The sequence below is a fragment of the Calidris pugnax genome, unplaced genomic scaffold, assembly GCF_001431845.1.
Source record: "Calidris pugnax isolate Ruff unplaced genomic scaffold, ASM143184v1 scaffold24, whole genome shotgun sequence".
Taxonomy (NCBI): Eukaryota; Metazoa; Chordata; class Aves; order Charadriiformes; family Scolopacidae; genus Calidris; species Calidris pugnax.
This window is the reverse complement of record NW_015090922.1, coordinates 21,571,077-21,594,663: the sequence shown is the minus strand read 5'-3', so window position 1 is coordinate 21,594,663 and position 23,587 is coordinate 21,571,077. Positions and strand designations below refer to the sequence as shown.

The 23,587-nt window shown below is 36.5% G+C and overlaps 1 protein-coding gene across 1 annotated transcript in view; it reads right to left on the bottom strand.

The window, feature by feature from the left end:
- The window catches only part of AKT3 (v-akt murine thymoma viral oncogene homolog 3), a 143,946-nt gene that overhangs the window by 35,602 nt on the left and 84,757 nt on the right, over positions 1–23,587 (bottom strand). Inside the window, exons 4-9 of the mRNA XM_014950837.1 lie at positions 22,600–22,744; positions 17,603–17,734; positions 14,479–14,544; positions 12,771–12,839; positions 5,145–5,267; positions 2,990–3,118 (exon numbers count right to left, since the gene is read on the bottom strand). Coding sequence (XP_014806323.1) covers positions 2,990–3,118; positions 5,145–5,267; positions 12,771–12,839; positions 14,479–14,544; positions 17,603–17,734; positions 22,600–22,744 — 664 coding nt within the window. The remainder of the gene's footprint in view (positions 1–2,989; positions 3,119–5,144; positions 5,268–12,770; positions 12,840–14,478; positions 14,545–17,602; positions 17,735–22,599; positions 22,745–23,587) is intronic.

Below are 23,587 nucleotides of genomic sequence, written 5' to 3'. Positions count from 1 at the left end.
TGACAGATTGTCATGCAAGGAGGAAATTCACCTTACCCTGGCTTAGCTACTTCCCTATTTTCTTGTTGGAAGCGACTGCAATCTAGCTTTTGCAAAAAGATGGAATAGTGAGCAGGACTCTATGCTTCAAACATTGGTCCAAAAAGCATTGGGAGATCCAAGCTCCAGTTCTTGTATGGAGCTGAATCCACAACACTGAATTAAAACAAAAGAAAATATGAAGTCAGTTCTCAGGCTAGGTATAGATTCCTGCCCGTGCAAGGTTTCAGGATCAACTGCTTCCGGGCTGGTAGTCAGCAACCTCAGGTTACTCCTGCGCGCTGTCCTAGTGTTCTCTACCCACCAGCCAACAAGTACATGGGAAACTGAACCAGAAGACCCGCAGAAGGGATGCACCCATCACAACTGACCTAGATGAAAGAGGAGGATACAAGGGTGTAATTAAAAGGACAGATGCTGAATGGATTTCTCCACATAACTAGAGAATATCTTGCTTCTAAAGAAAGGCTAAAAGGTATCTGCCTTTACATTTACCACGACCAGGCAAAACATAAGTATATTCTGCCATTTGTCTTCGGATAAACAAGCAGAAATTCACCGTGGTAACAGGATTAAAGCCCAGCTGTAACATTAGGTTGTCATGAACTGCAAAAGGGAATGAGTTCTGTGGTTCCCAGGGTTAATGAAGAGTCAGTTTCCTTAAAGACAGATCTATACAGGGTAAGTGTCAAAAAAAACTTGGAATGGGAGCTGGAGGAGAGCAATGAGAACAGAAAGGCAAACTGGATCTTAGTATCTAAAACCCAGCATGATCTCTTGCCAAGTTCAATGGAACAGAGCTAACATGTTTCCAAAAATCAGAGATGAAGAAGCAGATGAAAGCAACTGAATGGGTTATTTGCACTCTTTGAGAATGTTTTCAAGACTGCTGATAAGAAGACAATGAGGGGGTAAGAGCTGGCAATGACACCTGTAGTCTATGCCAGTGATGCCAGTATCATCCCTTGTGTTCTTATTGTTGCTGGAACAGATTCTGGGTATGGGACACAAGAATTTTCTTAATTGGCCACTGTACTAAGCCAAACAGGTGAATATGCAACTTCTTCTAAGTAGCCATCAAAGATTCAAAGCTTAGAATAGTTATGGAATCCTTAAATGTAGATAACTACTGAGTGTCCCTGCACTAAACACAAAGGAGATACTGGAAATTGCCAAACAGGATAGCAACAACCTGCATACAAGTCTTCCTTCCAATCTACAGGATGGGATTCTGCAAAGGAGACCACGTATCAGTGAGTTTGTCTTTATAGCTAGAGCAGCTGGTAACTCACCAAACAGTTGAAATGAATACACTCAACCAACCACATTCTTTCATTGCTGAAAGAATAGAGGAATCGGATGAAGAGAAAGTTAGTGACTCCTAAGAATACTGATGTGTCCTTTCTGGTTGGAGAAAAAGAATGTATCAAAAGATCTTGCTATGATCCAAAATAGTTTCATCTACTCTACATACCATATTAACTTATAACCAACAACTGGCAGTTTCAATTCCCTCCCTGAGTGCACATTGGAGGAGACTTCAAATTTAAGAGATTTAGAACGACTCTCAAACCTGCAATGTGTATGAGTTTGCTTGACATCCCGTAATTGTAAGGTTCAGAATAAAAAATGAAAAGCAATTTAAAGTTGTTTGTTGAAATGGGCCCCAAGACTTGGTTGCTGCTACTCAGGATCCAATACTCCTGAAAATAAGACAATAAAGAACTAAGCTGAATCAATGCTCCTTACCTCCTCCCTTTAAACTAACGCACATTCTTCAAAGATGGTATGTGATAAAGACTTTCTGGTGGTGCTGAGTTGCTGGAAGAGGTGGGGAATCCCTTAAAGAATGCTTCTTAAAACAAACGGTAGAACTGAAGGGCCTTGTAAAGCTCTGTATGTTGACTAGAAAGTTGACTCAGTGTCAGGTGTGTACTAAGATAATTAGCAAACTTGAATGCTGACAAGAATGGAAATAAGGGCTAATTCAGCATCCACAGAATCCTTGGCATTAATTAAAAAATAATACTGTCTTTCATGTCAATCCGGAGTTGCATGTGGCAACCTCAGGGGAAAGGCAGAATGACATTTCCAAGTACCACGATCACTGTTGACTGAAGCCAGACAGGACAGAAACACGATTTTGAGAGTGCTTCCCTTGCTTTTTTTTTTTTCTGTAGGCATCAGTGGCAGAGCCTGTCAGCACTAATACCAGAGCAGATCATCTAGGTGACTCAAGAATCTGTTGTGGAAGCTCAAGTGGCCAAACCAGAGCTGTGAAGGGAATCAAAACACCGTCCTCATTTCCATCTTTGTATTAATCCTTGAGAAGTGTGATGTTTGGCACTTAAGTGCTAGCTAATGGTAAAGATGGCGTGTCACACTCTGGAATGTCACTTCTGCTTACACACTAGGAAACAGCCAAGTTTTGGTGCCCACCTCAACCAGTTCTGAAGTTGATAAACCCCACTGTTTTTAGCAGAAATATCTAAAATTTCAACTACCTCTCCCTGCAACTTGGGGAGTTCGAATAAAACCCAGCAAACTCTGTATCTTCCTATTCCCCCTCGCCTCCACTGAGGCTATATAAACACTCGTTATACAGCTCAGTTAAGCAGGATCATATGTTCCAAGTGACAGACAGATGGAAGATTATTTTTGAAGAAATCATTGAAAGATAAAAACTTTAACAGAGGAAGGCAAACATGAGAAGGAAAATGCACGTTAGAGGCCTTTTTAGACACTAAGAAGCACAGCATCAATATACATACAATCATCACAAAGAATAGTAGCACATACAATTCTGAATATCAACTGCCCAGTATTAATCAGGCAGACTGTCAGTTCTTTACTACAAGGAACAGTTTTCAGCATACAAACATCACAGTCTAAAATTAAATGAAAAATACACACTTTATACTGTATTTCAAGAATATACTCTAAATCATACCTCGGGTGCCAGGTATTCTGGAGTACCACAGAATGTTTTCATAGTTGCTGCGTCTGTGATTCCTTCTTTGCAAAGTCCAAAATCTGTAATTTTTATGTGTCCATCTTTATCCAACATTAGATTTTCTAACTGTGTGTTGGGGAAAAAAATATGTTCCCTTAGTATTTTTTAACAGGACAGGCTGATGCATTACAACAATTTTGGAAAAAAGACAGAGTTACTGCTTGCAATACAATGCAATTTGTTTGCAATTTAAAAAAAATTACAGCATCTATTATATTACAGCATTTAACAATGTTTACTGTTATGCAATTTAAATAATTATTTAATATTTTAATACCGTTTACAATAGTAAATCCCAGGTCAATCAAAGCATGACCTTTCACTCAGAAGTTTTACAAGTTTGGTGCATCTGCCATAGAAAGAAAGCAAAATAATTTTCTAAATATTCTCAAGATATAATCAAGTAATTCAAGGTTAAAATCATGGCTGCCATTTGATAAGACTTTATAGGTTTCCTTTGCTGTTTCATGACCTTCAGTTTGCAAGATACATTGTACTTATTATAGTGTCATGAAAGAGTTAGTACAATCCGTAAATCCTTAAAATATCTGCATCTTCCACAACCTTTTCAGTACCAGACAAAGGGAGGCTACTGATAAAAACAAAACCCTGAGGTAAATTCCTCCTTGTATACTTGCAAAGGACACTGTTCTTGAATTGTGTATGCGTACCGCTGCATGCTTTGCATTGCTTTTTAAATATATGATTCTTGCTTTGAAAGACGAAAACAGAGTGCAGCCTGTTATGAAGTATTTAAAGAACAGGAATAAAAGCTACTGCCATATTTACTGTGGACTATCTCAAAAGCACAGCTAACATCACCTTCCCAAAAGCTTTTTATTAGCAATAGTTTAAATACACATAGAACTAAAAAAACCACCGTACTTCTGAACAACTTTTCTCAACAGAAAAAGTGTGGGTTTTTTCTAATTACACGGTGTGTAGTGAAAACACCAACAAAGAACAAACATAGCCCCATCTTCCTAAATCTGCATACAGCCTGAAATACAATTCAATGACATGTATTTCCTGTTGAGTCTAACAGTATCATACAAAGAAGATGCAAAGTAGATGACACCAGTAATAGAAGATTTATGGTGTCAAATTTCTTTTTCCTTATTATTAAGAATTTAAATGAAAAATCATTCCCTGACCAGACAATTCCATAGTTTTCCAAGATGTCACAGCATTTCATGTTATTACAACAGATTCTGCTACAAACAGGTAACCTGGTATTTTGTTTCTGTCTGCCTCCCTGAGCAGAATTTGGGTACCATTGCCACCCTCTCCTCGGCTCCTGTATAAAGCAGTCCAGCAGTGAACTCCACTAGTGCACATGTATAATGGAAAAGCAAATTTCCCATACAAGAAATTAAAGGCTTGTGACAGAAGTAAAATAGTCTTGTCGTGGAATTTAGAGGTTCCTCCCACATAAATTAGGAAATGTTCCTGTTGAAAACAGAAGCTATTTTTTGTAGAACACAGTCATACTCTGTCACAAAGTACCTGGAGTTTCAGGCAACAGAGGATACACAACTGCATATGCAAGCAAATCTAAGACAAACCACATTCCAGTATTATGAAACTTTCACAAGATACAGAAGACAAATAATTTTAAAATTAAGGCTGAAATTGTTTTCCTATTGAAGTATTTGGAATTGTTTTAAATGTTTTCAAATCATACAAGAACATAACTCTTTGGTGAGACAAACAGAATGCAGTCACATTGTCCTAATTCCCCATTTCCTTTGTTTGGGGACACTGAGAATTACATTTGAGAATTGTGCGGAAATCCAAGTTAAGTTATAAGCAATGGGGGAAAAAAGAGGATCAGAAGTTTAAAACTGCTTCAAGTGCTATCACCAAGGTATGCTGTCTTTTTTTAATCAAGTTAAAGTCAAGTATTACCATATACCCATCTATAGATTACTGTATCAAATGGCTTCCTTCAGCATATACAGAACTTTAAACTGAGCACAGATTTTTTTCCTCCATTAACTCTGAATAGTGCAACTTTATAATTACTTTGTGTTTGTCCCAATAGTCTCTGCAAAAACAAAAATTTGATTACTTTTTTTTTTTCTTTTTTTACCTTGAGATCACGGTACACAATCTTCCCAGAATGCAGATAGTCCAGGGCAGAGACAATTTCTGCACCATAGAAGCGTGTGCGGTCCTCTGAGAACACCCGCTCTCTCGACAAATGGAAAAACAGCTGCAGGGTAAACAGCAGGGACAGGATTGTAATAATTACTGATTTAGTGGGGGAAATTAACACAAACATAAAACACCTCTCATCACCATATTGTGATGATAGATAGTGTACTCTCAGTGGACACTCAGCACTCTTAGACAGCAGCTGGCTTATCTTTTCCAGGTTTCCAAAGGGAGAAAGCGAGCTGTTAAATCAGCGTTTTAATCAATATACCAATCTTGTTTAAGGCATTCTGCTTGCTACTCATTTAACCTTCAGTTATCAGAGGGGGGTTGGAAGGGGGGGAGAAGTATGCAGCAACATCATTCTGTATTTCTCCCTCCACCGCTTCCTCAGAATTTTATTTTAAGCCACTGAGAAATATCATTGAAATACCCAGATTCTGATCTGCCTTAAGTTTTCCAGTAATCCAGTAACTTTTCTTTGAACTGAAAAAAGTCTAGTTCTTCTGCAAACTTTGACTGAACAGGTGAACTGGCATTTTACAAAACCAACACATTCATACTTCTAGCAATATTACTAGAAAAAGCAAAACAACAACTGCTTAGGGCTTATAAAAATGAATCTATGTACTTAATGTACATAGATGAGCACTATGTACTATCTCTTTGCTACATCAAAAACATTTGTTGGGGGGTTTTGCCTCTTTAATTTAACATTATAAGTAACAGCACTTTGCAGACACTTTTTCAACTGAAGTCTTTCAGTGAAAAACATTAGTCATTATATCTTGCCAGTAACTTCAGCTGCAATGAAAAAGTGTAAGGTGACGTTCTGTAAGGTTGTCAGCATTTTATCGAATAAAACATGACCCTCAGAAGCTGGAATAACACCTAAAAAATAAGGATTTGCCTATGTAATCAAGATGCTTTCTAAAATGGCTAGTTTCATTTACTGTGTTAAGAAAGCTTGGGAAAGTCCTTAAACAAAGATTAGTGAGTGTGTTCCTGTACTCTGCCTCTGACCAAAGGCTCCGCCTGCCTTACTTCTTCAGGTTACAATGGTTTTGGTTTTACAAAAACAGAAATACAAACATGTCAAAAGCATCAACAAAACAGAAACACAGAACATGTGATCATTTATAAATTAGACAAGGAAAACCATAACAGCAATGTGGGGTTTTTTTTATTTTCACTGCTAAAAATATGAAGTAGGTGAGAATTCTGAAATGGCAGGGTAGGTACAAAAGAAAAAAACACCAAACCAACCAACTGAAAAAAAAATAATGTGTTTAATCTGTCACTGCCACATCCTACTTTACACCTGTAGGAAATCTAGACTGTTCATACGGCACAGAACAGTGTAAGAATTACTGCAGCTATTTTCAGTATGCGGACTTCTCAAAACGTAATTAAAAAGTCAACCCTATAAATACCCAGAAGTCAACTTCTTTCCTGACAGTTGTACTTCAAAAAATCATCATTATTTCTTCTGAACCTAAACAAGCTTCCCACTAAACTGAACCTTTTGGCAGCATGTATTTGTATAAGGAGAGGCTTCACAGAAAACAGAAAATGCAGTATGATTTAAATGTATCTGCATTCCCCTTCCAATTTCTTTTAGAATTCTCAAGACACCCTATATAAAAACAGAATACCTGGATGACAAGGAGGATCATTATTTTGTAGGTAATTTCAATTGCTCCGGCTGCTGTTTCCCTGTTTAAGAACCAATCCCTGGTGCTGGCATCATCCCTCCCTGTAGTTACCTGCATTTTGTACTGAGGACTGCTTAACTGCCAACGTAAACAGAAGACCCTGACAGACTAAGCAACTAAGTCTGCCTTCATGAAGTGACTCACACATTATAAAATTGGGAAAAGAATAAATATTTTTCTCAATTTATGGGGTTTTTTTCCACGCATCTTTGCAAGATTTAAATAGGAAACAAACACTGATAAGTAATTCTTCATCCAAATAAAGCATAATAACGAAATTTACTTAAGTTGCACATTTATGCCTGTTTTGTGATCTCTCTCATAATGAGCTCATGTCACTAATTTTTAAGCATTTTATTTCTTTTGATGGACTCAAAGTAATTCAAAATAAAGACTAAGTTTCAGATTACTATTTAATGTGTTCACATAGCAAACACATTCCAAAAATTTATGAAATAACCTCCAGCTAGCCCTACACTCATATCTATGCAAAAGCAACACTGTGATTTTCTGTATCAAAATAATCCAGCAGCTGAGCAGTGAAGCCTTAGAAAATTCTAAAACCTCAGGATACTTGTCAGCAACAGATGTATTAGTTTCTGTAGAAAAGTCTCCCATTTGATTCTTGAGAGTTGGTAACCTAACACGTTAACATAACAAAAATTTATTTTCTTTACTCTTTATTTTGAACAAAAAATTCTTGATATTCATTCAAAATACTAACTTCAAAGTAAAATGACCAGCTAGAAACAACTAGCAACAGTTCTGATTGCCAAAGAGACTGTGAGTTCCATGTCAGTTTATTTTAACGTTATATATGACGCTACAGTCACTCCAGCATTCTTCATATTGTTATAGCACCCAGCAGAGCTGTCATCAAACCGTACATGCTAGTTTTGAATGAAGAGTGTACAGTTAGATATAAAAAAGCACATTAAAAGTGAATTCATAGACTCAGATAATACACTCAGACACTAACAATACTAAAGCAAACCTCAAAATTATAATAGAAAAATCTAATTCAGTGATATTCCAGCATTATTTTCAGGTAATTATTTAGTTGGTTCACTATTTTGGAATAGTTATGCCACCAGACTCTATTTACAATTGTCAGAACATGAAGATTAGACTTATTAAGTGAGAGAAGGAAAAGAAGAAATCTGATGGAGGGTTATGAAAAAAGCTTTCAACATTTGCACTATTTATTGACTTACAGTTATTAAATATGTGCTATAAAGTCATTGGAATTGCAATAGAAATAGCTTTGGCACAAAGAAAACCATTTTGCACATAACATTTTTGATGGTGTACATGAGGGTGCTATAGTTACAGTGAGGACTGAAGCTATAAATTTCCTGGTATGTCTTTATTTAAAACTGAACAACAATGTTGCCATGGGGTTTTTTCCCAATAAAAATTTTAATGGAAAAATTTTAACAAACAGAAAAATCAAACAAAAAAGCATATTCAACTGCAGACCCAAGCATGCCAAATATATAAAAGTTACAATCTTATATCAATCAATATGTTAAACTTCTACACATGCTGGTTGTCTATTTAGCATGTTGAAAGTTGTATGACTGGCTCTTGCTGTTTGCTCAGCTCTGCAGTTAAATGCATTTTATACTTGACTGTTGATTTGACTCCTTTGCAAAGCATTTCCAATAGCAGCTTTGAGATTTTGAATTATTTGTTTATTGTTTCAGACTTTATACCACTTCTAGGCATATTCTATACCCAAAGAAATATAGCACCCTTATCTTAGACTACTGCAATTTTAGGCTAAGGAACATTCTCCCATTTATTAAGAGTTTAGGAAAACCAGACACAACTGAGACAAAAATGACAAAGCTTACAACAATATTCAGTTATTTTTCATTAGGTAGGCTGTAAATCCTCTGTCTTTTTTTCTAGACGGTAATAGCACTTGTTCAATTACAACGAACCATTTAGTTCTCTCATGCCTAATGAATTAAAGTAAGAGCTGTGGAAAAAAAATGCCAAGCAGAACAGAGATTCAGAATTCTGGTGTGGAGAAACCATCTGAACAAATTTTAGAGTCTAATTTTATTATGCAGATAATTACCAATTAAGTTTGTTATAAAGTACAGAATTTGGAATTATCCTGAAAGTGCAAAGCAAGAAGTTAATCAACTTATTAGTCAGCTGAATCAGTGCACTCTGCAGAGTAATGTATGTAATTGATTTAATTCCTAAAGCTTTTCAACCTTTAAACAAAATGCTGGAAATAAAAAATGGGAAACATACTCCAGAAGTATTCCCCAACAATAAAGAGTCATTCTTAGAATATAATTTTTATACCACAGTTCATATGATTCTGTATGGCCTGGAAGTTGGGGGAGCACTGTAATGTATTATTAATGTATTGCAATCACACAGTACTCAAAATTACACAGGTTACAAAAGGAAGAGTAGGCAAATCAATACTAGCAAGAAAACCATCAATACAGCATTAGGCATTTTTTTTCCAAAATGTTGATAGGACAAGGACAGCAAAAACCATACAAAAATTAAAGGTTTTCTTTACAGTGGGCCTGCTTTTGTATATAAGGACTGATAGTTTTACTTATTTTAAAATATGTACAGTAATTTTCAATATTTTGAACCAAAGTAAAGAACACAGTTTATCGTGCAATACTGCATGAAGTTTTTTACCACACACTCATAAAATATGCCATTTCAAAGTCTTGAATAATGAATTTGGTCACCTCAACTAAGCTAGACGAATATTTTTTTCTAAAATCAAATGTGAATGTCTTAATGCTACTTTAATGTAATTCCTTCAGGATAATAAAGGTATTGAGAAGTAATCATAACCCTAGGAGTACCCTTCTAGCTCTATACTGCAACATAGTTTATGACCAATAGACCTTGCTAAACAATTGATCCACAGAGTCCAATAGCAACACTGAAAAAAGAAAAAAAAGTTAAGCTTTTAGCCCACAAGAAAGATTTCAAGATTGGGCCCTTTAGCAGAAGATAATTAACTGTAAAAGTTGTCAGTATAAGAAAAACATTGAATATCTGAATAATTTGCTTGCAAAAATCCTCTAATGTTTTTCTTAAATATACTTAGCTATAGGATATGCTTCTTTTTTAAAAAAAAAAAGGAATCCAAAAGAGAATTTGATACGGCTAATACTTTGTACATTGTAAAAAAAGCACACACACAGGCCAGCAAAACTGATGCAGTTACATTTTCATATAACGTGTTCCCTTATTAACAGAGCCTAACTAATTTGAAGTTACACAGGCAAGGTAAGGCAAAGATAAATTGCTACTATTCTGGTGGAATTGTAAATCTAAATTTTTAACATCATCATTTTAACATAATTTCTTCTTCTCCAGAATGAAATTCATTGACCCCTTACATGACAGTTTTCCTTCCTAACCATAGGAAAAGGAACCGAAGACTCCTAATACTGACTACGCTTTTTATTAGTGCAGAAAGGCAGAAGCCTCAGTTGTGGGATTTTCTTGGTTTCACCTGGGTGAAAGTCAAGAATATGGAAACAAATTTCAAGAACTCCTTCATTCAGAGCACTGTTTGGGTAATATGGTCCTGAAAGACATAATCCATAAACATTCCCAAGCAACTGACTCAGGCACAACTGTTTAACTATAAAGAAAGCTTTAATCTAAAGGAATTTTAAACAGAAACACACTGAAGGTAGTACAGCTCTGGAGAGAATCAAAAGGAACATGGTACTGCTACAGTCAATTTCCCACTGGAAGGATATAATTAAAAGATGAGTTTTCAACACCTTCATCAGTGAGAAACCATTATAAGGAAATGAAACTTCTTTGGAACCCAGAGAGAACAGTAGAGGGAAGCAGCAAAAGAAAAAACTGTGTACTGCACAGGAGATACACTTACAAATGGCTAACATGCTGGCTAAACTTTGTGCAACTTACTGTCAGCAGTTCTAAGTTAATAACAAGGCTATTTTTACAAATATTTCTTAGCAGACAGTGACTAAAGTCTGCAATTCACAGGAAAATCCGGTAAGATTCAAGATTTTCCGATTAAAAAGGACAGCTTGTCCACCTTACTATTGCAGATCTCTAGTCAAAGAGAAGCTCATAAGCAAATCAAGTGAGCTTCTTCAAAGCAAACTGCCTTCTCTGAAAGGCCATTATTTCCCACTGTGGCAAATATTTACGGTTAGCTTCACTGCATTAGGGAACCATCAGCAAAGAACAGGAGCAACACTGACAAACAGGAGCATCATACCTGGAGAAAAGTGACGCACTCTTGGCAAAGCACATGGCAATCGTTAAATCCCTGTAAGCAAAAGTAGGCTGCCACCAAGAACCCCATGACACAAGATGTTTGCAGCAGTTGCCACAAAGGGGGACCACCCAATGCAGAGGAATGTAAGATGTGAGCCTGATCAAAACCCAGTGTCAGAGTATCCTCAGTCTTAAGAAAGGAGTCAAAAACATTCTTGGTGGTCTCTGTTCTGCCTTCAAATAGGACAGAAAAGGATCTTTCAAAAAGACAAGTATCTAAATGATAGGCTGATGTTAAAAATGTTCTTTCCAACTGCATCCCCTGCGATTACAGAAATTCAATAAGATCTTATGCAGAGGAAACTAGGAAGACTTAGCTAGTTTATAAGGCAACACTTTTAAAACTCATTGTAGATAGCATTGACTTAAAGTTGGTGACAGAAGTTCAATATCAAATAAGGCAGCTGAGTGTTGAAGAAAAGGCTGTTATCCTAAGGCTGCTGAGGGAGATTTCTGTGTCTAGTTCAACTAGACAAAATGGTTCAACACCTCTGATGTCTAGAAACGGGTTTATATATTGAGTTAAATAAGCCATCCTGCCCTATGAGAGCCCTCTAGTGCCATGTTTAGCCGTGGCTGGTAAAGGACAGCCATAGACCAGTGGCAATGTAAATGGGTCTCAGACTGGACCCAGAAATTGCAAAGAAATGACTGCAAGACAGGTCCTCTGGGGGTGGCTCAGCCATTAGGAGTACAGTTGTAGACAGTTTTATTGTAAGAGAACACACCAAAAGGATAATGCAAAACATGGCATCATGCTGCAACAGTTCCTGAATGAAGAAACACTTTTCTGATAAAAAAAACCTAGTGGAAACAGTTCTTTAATGGTATTACGCAGCATGTAGTAGACAAAACAAGGAAAACCCCTGAGTTCATGTTGCAATAAGATACAGTCTGAATAGCGAACAGCACCTAAAAGGTAGCTACAAGCCCTCTTCTTAGATTGCAATTCTCTTTAATTCCATTTGATGGGTATATTTTTTGATATTCCATTCCGCAGTAAACAGCTGGAGGACAGTAACAGCTTAAAGGCTAATGACACTGTAAGAAGTTTAACACTGAAATTGAAATTTCCAGAGTACACAGCAAGCAGAAGGGACCAAAATAATGAAAAATATGAACACTCTTTTCTCAGGTGTTTGCAACAGCAATAGCAAAGAAGAGAGCACATATTTCACATTAGGACAAAAGGAAGACTAGTCAACATTATTTTTGCTTGTTTGCACTAGATTATGACCATTTCGTACCACAACATGCTATAATGTGCTTGAAGAAAAATTTAAAAATGCCAAAAAGCAAGCTATTTGTAATTATTTCTCTTTCATGATACAAGTCTAATTTTTCAAAAATAGCAACTACTTTTGACAGCAGTTATTAAAAATGTCTATTTTTTTAAATAAAACAATTTTAAAGTTAAAAAAAACCTTCAAAGATACTAGAAAGCAAAAAGGCAAGAAAAAAAAATCCTTTACAAAGTGTAACCCAGTGACAGCATTACCATTACAAGCACAGAACATCTGTTTTAAACTTACCTCTCCTCCATTAACATACTCCATCACAAAACACAAACGATCCTTTGTCTGGAAGGAATATTTCAAGGACTTGCAAAGAAAACAGCAAAACCAAACCAATTATCGTCTTGTATTAACCCAATTTCTTGCACTTAAACTGTAACAAAATTTACTATTATCCTCTTAAGCAGACAATTCTGATTTGGTGAAAACTTTCAGGGTAATGAAAAGTGTAACTTTCTATCTGGAGCTTGAGATGAATTAACACAAAAGCCTTCATGACTTCCCTTATCTCTGCCATGCGGCCATTGATACGAAAACACTATGTGTATTGTAATAAAATACTAAATAATTACTAAAACATAGAATTTCCTACTGCATTTCTTACTGTCATACACAGTACCAGCTATTCTCACTCATCACATTTGACATAGTTAAATGTTATTGACAAATCCCCGTGACATAAAGATGTTGCTTCCACAATGCCCATGAAGAGAAGGTTATCATATTCTTTTTAATTTCTCCCAAATAAAATTTTTAAAGTGATCTTAACCTCCCTCTCGCTTTCATTTCCAAAACAAGGATTCTCATTTTGCATACTATGCAATGTTAAAAATACCGATTGCCAAATTAAAATATTTCTTTATGTATAATTTTTAAATTGTAACAAACCTTATTATCTGAATTAAAATTTTTGACTTATCAATGTTGAATTGATTTTGCTTGGAAAAATGATACCAAAGAAAATCTAAAGATGAAGGCTTGGCCTAAAAGAAATGAAATGCAGTAGAACCACACGTAACAATCATAAGGAGACTGACATGAATTAAATACTGCTTGTCTCCTTAAAAAAAATGTTTAATAATATCAGAAAGATATAAAGATACAACTGCAATGACACTGTTGCATGATTTGATTGGAATTATGCCTACTCCTGCTTAACTTTGCACTCTAATTTAAGAAACTTTTGGTGGTCTCAATTTTCTTGATTGAGCTTCCAAGACTATGGCCAAGCTAAAGGGTTTGCTTATGATTTTCTAAATAGGAAAGTTTCCATGTTATACTTTGATAATTTTACACAAAAAAGCAACATTTTCCCTACGTTAAAATACAATGTTAATCATCTTTTGAAATCACTGAAAATATTTTCTACTAAGTTCTCAAAGGAGAGGAATCAGAATTACTTCTACACAACGAAGTCAGTTGTCAAATTAAAACTATTAATCATAATTAGTTCACGAATCTCAAAATGTTCATCTGCTTTTCAATATTTTCCTTCTATTAAGTATTAGCCATATGAAGACAAAGATATTGAAGCAGTGGGGTTTGAGTTGTTACTTCATGGGCTACTTATGTTGAGCAAGTAATTATTTTTATAATTTTATTGAATTCTTAATTAAGTTTTGTTGGTAAAAATTATTTACTTGACACTGTGAAATCAATAACTTTTAAAATAAAAGTATTCATATACAAAAATTGCACAACAGTTACATTCTGCAATTAAATTTGTTTTCAGTGCAATTGACCTTTACAAAATAATTAGAAACTTTTATTTCTGAACTCTTAAGTACATATTCTGATAAAGGATATCATAGCCACTGGATAGCAACTATTTGTTAATAAATCATCACAAGAAAGACTTAAACATTTGTTTGTAAGTTATGCGCATAATGGAATACCCATCGTGTTGAAAATTACCTGCTTATGTACTTTAATTCCTAATACTTACTGTTAAAAATGGGTGTCTGGTGTTTTTCAGTACTCTGCTCTCTGTAAGTGTATGAGCCACTTCATCCTGAGAAATAAAGAATAGAAGAAATACGTCTGAATTAAGATATAGAATTGTTATTTAATGAATTATGAGGAAAAGGTCAACACTTCCAAAAAGAGAAAGTTACAGTAGTTTTGGAAAATGTATGAACCTGAAAGAAACATGAAAAATAATTCACATTTTTAAAAAAAGGATCTTTAAGTAAATTTAAGTTTTGCAAAATACAATTTAATGTATTTTATTTGATTTTTCTTTTTCCTATTTTCTTGCTTTAAAATTGAGTCTTTAACTCTATACCCAGTGTAGGGAAGGAAGAAATTATAATACTGGATTTGATAGTTTAAAGATACACTCATCACAACTTTGCAGTTGTGGTATGAATCATCTGAACAACAAATCTACAGAGACTGAATCAATTTGCAAGAAACATACACAGGTAGGAACTGACAGGGAGCGAGCAGGGGGAGAGGATGACGGGAAGAGGGTTCGCCCTGTGCTACAATGCTGAGCAGCTCCTAAGGACTAAGGAGAAAAGTGGGGCATTTAGAGGGTTCATATTATGAATACACAACCATTTAATGCAATTCTGCATGTAATACATGCTGCGAATCCTCTGTCCCCAGGCTGCCAGAGTCTGGACCCAAGAAGCCTGAGAGCCACTGGGATGGTTTAGCTGTTTACTGTAGCACTGAGCTACCACTGAGTATTGTATTATACAGAATTGAAGACTACTTAGTGCAACTCCAACTATAATCCTGCAGAAGTAAATATATTTAGTCAGACTACACTTTATTATTACTACAAATAATACCAATATAACATTATTGTACTGCACATGCTTATCAGACTATGCTCAGAAGATATTAAGCTAGAAAGTAAACACAGATGTCAGGAGTTTTAAATTAGACTTTTAAAATTGTCAAAATAGGCAGTTCAACAACAACAACAGAGTTAGTGGTAATAAATTATGATGCCATTTAGCTGAACAGCAGTGCAACACTGAGTGTATGCACTACAACCACATACTGGGTGAAAAAAAAAACAAAAAATACTTCACGGAAAAAAAGCAAGCCTAAAGTTTTAATTATTTATTTATTTTTAAACCTCATGATTCACCAGATATGGGGCATAAAAAGTTGGCAATGGCCAGTTTTTCTGGCATTGCCTCAGAAGTTTGTAATGCTGGTAGCAATTCTCTGGTAAGTGTAATATTAATCTGTCACAAAAATTTAGGATCAACAGATTTTGTCTGAACTGGGTACATGCTGTACAGCCTTCTAGATACAGCTCTCAATGCACTACTTTTCTGCTTCATATTATTCTGTTACAGGTATGAGCTACAGAGTGTATTATATCACATTACAGGCTGAGTTGGGACTGCAGACCAATTCTACCTAGAGACTGTATCCTTAGCATTGACCTTCAGAGTTAAATATTATTGATAAATCCCATTACATACTAAATACAGGCTCAAGTCTGGTTTTGTTTTAGTTTGGGGAATAGTGGAAAAAATGTGACTATAGGGGAAAAAAACATGATCATGCTTCTACGAACAAGAATTTTTGCTCAAGAGAGAGAGACAAAGTTATCCGAGAATCAGTTTTAAGCATTCTAAAAATTGAGTGGCAATGTAGCAGCAACCAAAGTAAAAGGCAAAACCCTAAAACTCAAAAATGCAGCTTTTATTTTATTGATATGAAGAAACAAGCTTAAATGCTCTCAAGGCTAGAAGAGTATAAACAAGCAGCAGCAGAACAAGAGTTCACAGCAGTCAGATGTTAAGTCTTCCCTGAGGACCCCCTGGGTGCTACAGGCGAGCAGAGCACCAGGGAAGTATGTCAGGCTGGAGACTGGGCCACTGCACGCAGCAACCAGATATGCTCCGAGACCCACAGGGCAACCCACAGAGACTGCTGCCAAGGAGGGCCACTGAGATGCTCCTTCCCACGCAGCATCAGGAGAACATAGCAGCAATACCCTCTTTTCTTTCTGTATCTCCTGATTATGAAGAAGAAAAGGGCACTCTGTTGCTGTTAGTCCAAATCTTATATATGCCAACCAGCCTGCCACTGCACGTGAGACAGCTGCTAAGGGCACGCAGAATTCACAGGTCAGTCTCTTCTCTGCTGAAGGCATAAATTTAAGGTTCTCCACCTGCACGAGGGCTGATTTTAATGAAACTGAAGGAAATATAATTGGTTTTGAGGTTTCTACTTCTCTATCAAATTTAATCAAAACTGATCAACACATTCAAAAGTTATTAGAAAGTGAGTGACAGATAGACAAATGAACATAGAGACAGACTGCAAACTCTGCAAGCCCTGTTTTCATAGACCAATAGGAAAATTAGAAAAATCTGAAGGATATTTTAAAATAAAATATACGTAAATCACAGTAGTTCCCATCCACATCACCATTGTGTCTCATGGTGATAAGAGCATATAGGTTTCTTGCTCTCAACTTGTTCTGTGCAAGTGAGATTCAAAACTTTAGAATTACTAGAAACAAAGCTCAGAGTAGATGATCTTCGAGTTTAAACTTAGTAAAATTATGACCAAGCACAAGAGCTAGTAACACTAAACTAACCAAGTTTAAGTGAATGGACAATGCCAGTTTAAACCACTTCTTCAGACATCAGCTTCAGAATTTTCTTGTTCCTCAAAAACTGAAAAAATGAAATTGTTAGTCCCATGCACAGCCATCTTATTTAACATATCAGGAACAGAGCACAGACCCATTAAATTAATTGCATTTATCTGAATAAACCTGCAGTTGACTTAGAAAATTTTTTGAAGTATGCAATGTACCCTACAATGCATTTTTTATTGTTTTAAACTTGGATTGCACTATCTTCCTGCCCAGTGAATTCTCTCAATACCTTAGCACACTCTAGATTATAAGACACTGAAAAAAGACATGCAAAATGGGTACATGTACTTTATTTTTATACTCTTCTTTTCTAAAGATACACACATATTTCTATCAAACCCAGTTACCATTAAAAATCAAATATACCTTATGTATTAGATATTGACTATTCCATGAAAAAATATTCCAATATTAAAATTATAATCTTCCTTACCTTTGCAATAATGACTTCTTTTTTCAAAATCTTCATAGCATAGTATTTCCCACTAGCCTTTTCTCGGACCAGGATAACTTTGCCAAACGTGCCTTTGCCCAGCAGTTTTAAATAGTCAAAATCATTCATTGTCTACAAGGAGCAAAGAACAGGCATTAGCAAGACTTACGCTATCCAGTCACAATATGCACACAAGTGTGTCTGCAAATAACCAAAAGCTGTTACCAATATAGTCACAACAGTTTAGAAAAATACGTACACTTCTATGATTAAGTTCATAACAATTAAGTGTATCCTTAAACCGCAACGATATATTGTTGAATACTATTATTATAGTTCTCTAAAGTCAAGTACTGCACAGTGTACTACACACACACACTCATTTTTGCAAAGCACACACAGAATGAAGTCTTAGCCTACACCAGCATTTCATGAATGCTCATCTAAGAAAGCTATCGACTCATGTATTACCAGGGACACAAACACACGGCTTATCAGCAGGTTCAGTGGTTGCACTCAACAGCTCAATGTCCACGTGGCAGCCAGTGACTAGTGGTATTCCTCAGGGGTCAGTCCTGAGACCAGTGCTGTTTAACATCTTTGTCAGCAACATGGACAGTGGGATTGAGTGCACCCTCAGCAAGTCTGCTGACGACACCAAGCTGTGTGGTGCTGCCAATACGCTGGAGGGAAGGGATGCCATCCAGAGGGACCTGGACAGGCTTGAAAGGTGGGCCCATGCAAACCTCATGAAGTTCAACAACGCCAAGTAGAAGGTCCTGCACGTGGGTGGGGGCAATCCCATGCACAAATACAAGCTGGGTGGAGAATGGATCGAGAGCAGCCCTGAGGAGTAGGACCATGGGGATGTTGGTGGATAAGAAGCTCAACATGAGCCAGCAATGTGCACTGGCAGCCCAGAAAACCAACCAAATCCTGGGCTGCATCAAAGAAATTGTGGCTAGCAGGTCGAAGGAGGTTATTCTGCCCCTTCACTCCACTCTCATGAGACCCCACCTGAAGTACTGCATCCAGCTCTATGGACCTCAATACCCAGAAAACCAACCAAATCCTGGGCTGCATCAAAGAAATTGTGGCTAGCAGGTCGAAGGAGGTTATTCTGCCCCTTCACTCCACTCTCATGAGACCCCACCTGAAGTACTGCATCCAGCTCTATGGACCTCAATACGCAGATGCTCCATCCCTGGAAGTGTTCAAGGCCAGGTTGTATAGGGTTATGAGTACCTGGTCTAGTGGAAGGTGTCCCTGCCTATGGCAGGGACTTGGAACTAGATGATCTTTACAGTCCCTTCCAAATGAAACGATTCTATTAAAAATCCAAAATGCATTCAAAACAATTCAAGCAGAATATCAGTAATTCAGGGCAGAATCCTCTGTATCTTCAGCCATAAGATATCGCATTCCTTGACAAAGAATGGCCAACAGCTTTATTGACAAAGAATATTGAGTTACTGACCATAGCAAATTCACTTCTAACAGTCAAAAATTTACAGGACCATAAGCAGCCTCAAAGGGGTAACTTTCTCCCATACTTCAATCTTCTTTGAAAGGCTGGATTTAGACAGGGCCCACCAAAGTCTGAATAAAACCAGCTCTGAAAACCAGCCCTTTGCCCACACACAGGAGGAGGATCTTGGCTCACCTGATCATAGACACGGGTTTGATGCTAAGGGCAGCAAGCCAGTCAAATCGAAAGACTCATTCGCCCAAAATTTGCTTACATAATGTTCGTCAAAGCAATCATGAATATAGCTGCAAGCTCAGTGAAAACAAGTTAAAAAATACATACATATTTATAGGAGGAAGGTAATAGCTTTGCAAGATTTTGAGCCGTGGCTTAACAGCAGGTTATGGTGGTAGTGCTAGTTCTAAGAATAAAGTTTCCTGATGCTCTCATTCTTTAGAAGCTCAGCAGAAGGCTTAGTGATGATACGCAGTGCAGGGTAAGTCAAAAAGTCTGCCAAAGAACACAAGACCTTGGGAGATAAAAACACAGATGCCATAGCTAAGGGTGTACTGAAAACTGGTGGAAAAAATGGAAATACTTCCCAAACCTGAGGAATGTTGGTAAGCAACTTTGGAAGCTCCTGTAAGATTCTTTCTCCTTGATAATTTTCCCATCTTTTTCATTCCTACCAAACTCTGAGGACTGCATCTTTTTCCTCATTACATTACTTTTTTGGTTTTCTCTGAGAAATTTTTTCTTTACTCATTCTGCACCCAGCAAAACAAAGTAAAAGCAGTGAAGCTATAGGAAACTGCACTAACCAAAGAACCGTATGATGTCCATCCTTCTGTAAAGCCTATTTACTCCCCTATGGATGATCTGTTCAAGAGAGTATGCCCCACTACAGGTGTTGAAAATTCCTGCCAAGTAACTAATTTTTAAGAATTCCTGATCTGCACAAAGATTGTACCACTTGGAGTTTTAATCCGACTTCATCAGGAAAAAACTCTGTTTACAAGGAATATTACAGCAAGAAATAAAAGCAGTTTGCTAAGAATTCCTAGTGTTCTGAAACTCATGGATGCTATTAGTGTAAAATGTAAGTGGCATGTTGACACCATTTTAAAAGAAATTGCAAAAACTACAAAGTGCTTTTGGCTCTTCTAGCTAATCTGGCCAGGGACGTTGCTGTCATGCCTGTTCAAATCAAGTCCCACATCCTAAAGACTGTTTTCTTCATAAACCTTTTGCTACCTTTTTAGAACAGGCCCACTCCTCTCTGTCTTGTTTCTTAATCTGATTATGCTTCTACTCATATGTATACCATCTGGTGCACACACAAGCAAAATTCACTGGGCTTAGATGTAAAATCAGGTGACAAAATAAGCTTAGAGGACACATTGTGAAAAAAACCCATGAAATGAAAAGAAATCCAATACAAAGAAAAAGCAATAAAAATGCATTAAGTTGTTACAACTGAAATGGTTCTGATTATATTAACAACTATAAATGTTTAAACTGAAGCTTTTCAGAAACATTTCTACAAAAGAGAAACGGTTCTTAAAAAAACACTTTTTCCCAATTTCAAATAACACCATGGGAATGACAGCTCCCCATCAATATAGTCACTTAATATTTTTGATTCCAAAAACTTCTGAGAATCTTTAGCAAAAGTCTTGCAACAGTCAGAAATCTGCAGTGGGATTTTGAGTTTAGGTAAAAAAAAAAATCCTTGCTGTCATTAGTATGCTCTTCACTGGCTACAAAACCTCCATTCTGCTCTATTATTAGATGTCAAATTTCACCATTTCTCATTTCACCCTGTTTTGTAGAGTTTGCTGTCGGCTTGTTGCCAGAGCCGTTAAATATTGTGCAGCACTGCACATGCACTGTCCCAGCACCTTATTTCAGCATTTCTTAAAGCATAAGTAGCAAGACAGGAACAAAACTGATCGTCCTCCTCCTCCTGTTCCCACAACCCCTTTTGTTGTACGGGAAAATGTACTGCAGTGTGAACAAGGCAAGCATATATTCCAGATAAACTACTTATATTAGCATTAATTTTGACACCTTGAAAATGCTTGTTGTTACGCAGCGGTTTTGTACTCTGCTAAGAGGATACAGAGTCTTGGAATAGTGCTCGGATCTTTGAACAGAGCAAACCCAAATCCGTTCCACATAATAACACTGCCTCTCAGAAAGGCTGACACATCTCGAACGCTGCCTCTGTCTTGCTGTCACTTATCATATTTTACCCTGGAGCACAATCATTAAACATCTATGCTGCAAGGCTAAAAGTTCAATGTCAACCTGACAATGTACGATGAGAGTACTGTTACAGCTGAATACAATTAGTTTTTTACCTTTTTCTATAGTGGGAAAAGGTTAGAAGGTTGCATACAATGAAACAACATAAAAGAACTATGTTTGCACTGCAAACTAAAGTTCTCAAAAGTTAAGACACAATAGAACTACGATTTGCTCTGACACCTTTGTTATATTCATAAGGGTATAGTTTTCAGCCACTGATTTTTTTATTAATCTTACTTGATATAGTGCAATGAACAAAACATGCTCTATGAGTAAAGGCACACATCCACTATTTCTTTTCATCATTCATCATTCAAAGGCATTCAGTTACATTAGCTGCATGACTATTTTGCTCTGTCAGCAGACTTCCACTCAGTTTCCTACAGGTTTCACTTCTAGCTAGAAAGAATAAAGCTGGTCCTATAGAAAAAGGTTATTATTTCTCATGCAATTTCAATGCATCTCTTGAGTCATGTCAACCCTGTATAGCAAAGGAGAGACATCCATTTGAATGATCCATTTTTCAAGAGTAGTCTGTAGTTACAGAAACACAAGACAAAATGGAAACACAAAATAATAAGCAAATTTTTGTGTGCCATTGAATGTTGAAAACATGCCCTTAGTTGTATGTTTATCCTCATGACTCTGGAGACACAACTACAAGAATGTTATAGCCAATAATGTACATATTCCTACTTACAGCAAAAGGTCTGAAGGACTGCAAAATAAAACCACACTGTTTTCTCTCACTTCATTGAAAACTAAAGCAGAGTTATTTTCCCAGACAGCAAAAACCAAGGTCATTAAAAGCCAAATCCTGCAAGCCTTTCTTATGCAAATTATCTAATTTGTACTGGGTATTATTTGCATGAGAAAGGGGGCAAATCTACTCGTCTAAATAAAGTATTTTATTACCATACTTCTAAAAGAGTAAACAAACAAAAAGTAAAAGATTAAAATAATATTCAAACAATAAGCAGAATGTTAACATGTGCCTGAACAGTTGAATGTTGTTTTTCAGGAGTGCTGTATCAGATAGCACAACAAATAAATAAAACTACAGCAGTTTAGCTTTACTGAAATAAAAAATATGTACTTTTATGCTTGTAATACACTGAAATTTATGTAAAAATACTATTATCTATATATTGTTTTATCCAACTGTTCTGCAAAAGATATTCACATATTAGTTTTGTCTGCTATTTTTTAATGTCATTACCTTTCTTTTATGATGGGTTGTTGAAGCATCCATCTCTTCTTCTCCTATATTGTCTATCTGTGAAGTTGGACTACAGTTCATCCTCTCCTCTTCTTGCCTCTGAAGTCTGTCTGCTACAGCCTGGATTGCTTCTGTCCATTCTTCCCTATCATGAACAAGCCAACATTTCCCTATTAGAAACTCATAAAATGCATCCAAATAAATGGTTTATAATGTTTTTCACACGTTACATTGCTTCAATGTTCAATTCTCACTTTACATGGCAGAAGACTCATATAAATTAATCACTTCAATTTCTTTCCAAATACTGTATTATGTTAATGAAGTTGACCAGAATCAAAATGGATCACTACACGGTTAATTTCAAGAATTAGCAGTGTCTGATTTTATAAGTATTTTAATAGTGAAAACTTGAAGAAAACACTTGCTCCAGGTGTAATACAGCTCAGGGAATAGAAAGTCATCTCCTATCTGATACTATCTGATAATAACTTACTGTTTTAAGAGACTTTTTTGCTATTCCCCCTCCCTGCGAGACATTTTCACAGAAAATAAATAACATTTATTAAACCACACCACGTGTTCAACTCTTCTCCTGTCACCTCTTTAAACTCAACCTTTTGGCCAATTTCAAATTCCCCTGAGAAAGAGGCCCTCAAAGATAATTAAATTCCTACAAGCATCATAAAAAACAGTGCCTGCACAGAGGGGCAGGCCCCGATGCAGGTTTCTATGGAGGGACAGGCAGGGGCAGCTGAGCCCATGGCTACTCTGTATGCTGGCTAACCAGCAACTACACCAGCCAGCCCATCACCAAGTGCAGTACCTGCTGCTTTTTGCTCAGCCAGCAAGGGACACGGGAGGAATCTAGTGGTATTAGTGAATGCAGCAAGAGGTACTACGTTGCATACACTGAAGAAAGACAGAGTGGAGAAACAGTGCCAAGGTAGAACAAAAAAAAAAAAAAAAAAAAAAAAAAAAAAAAAAA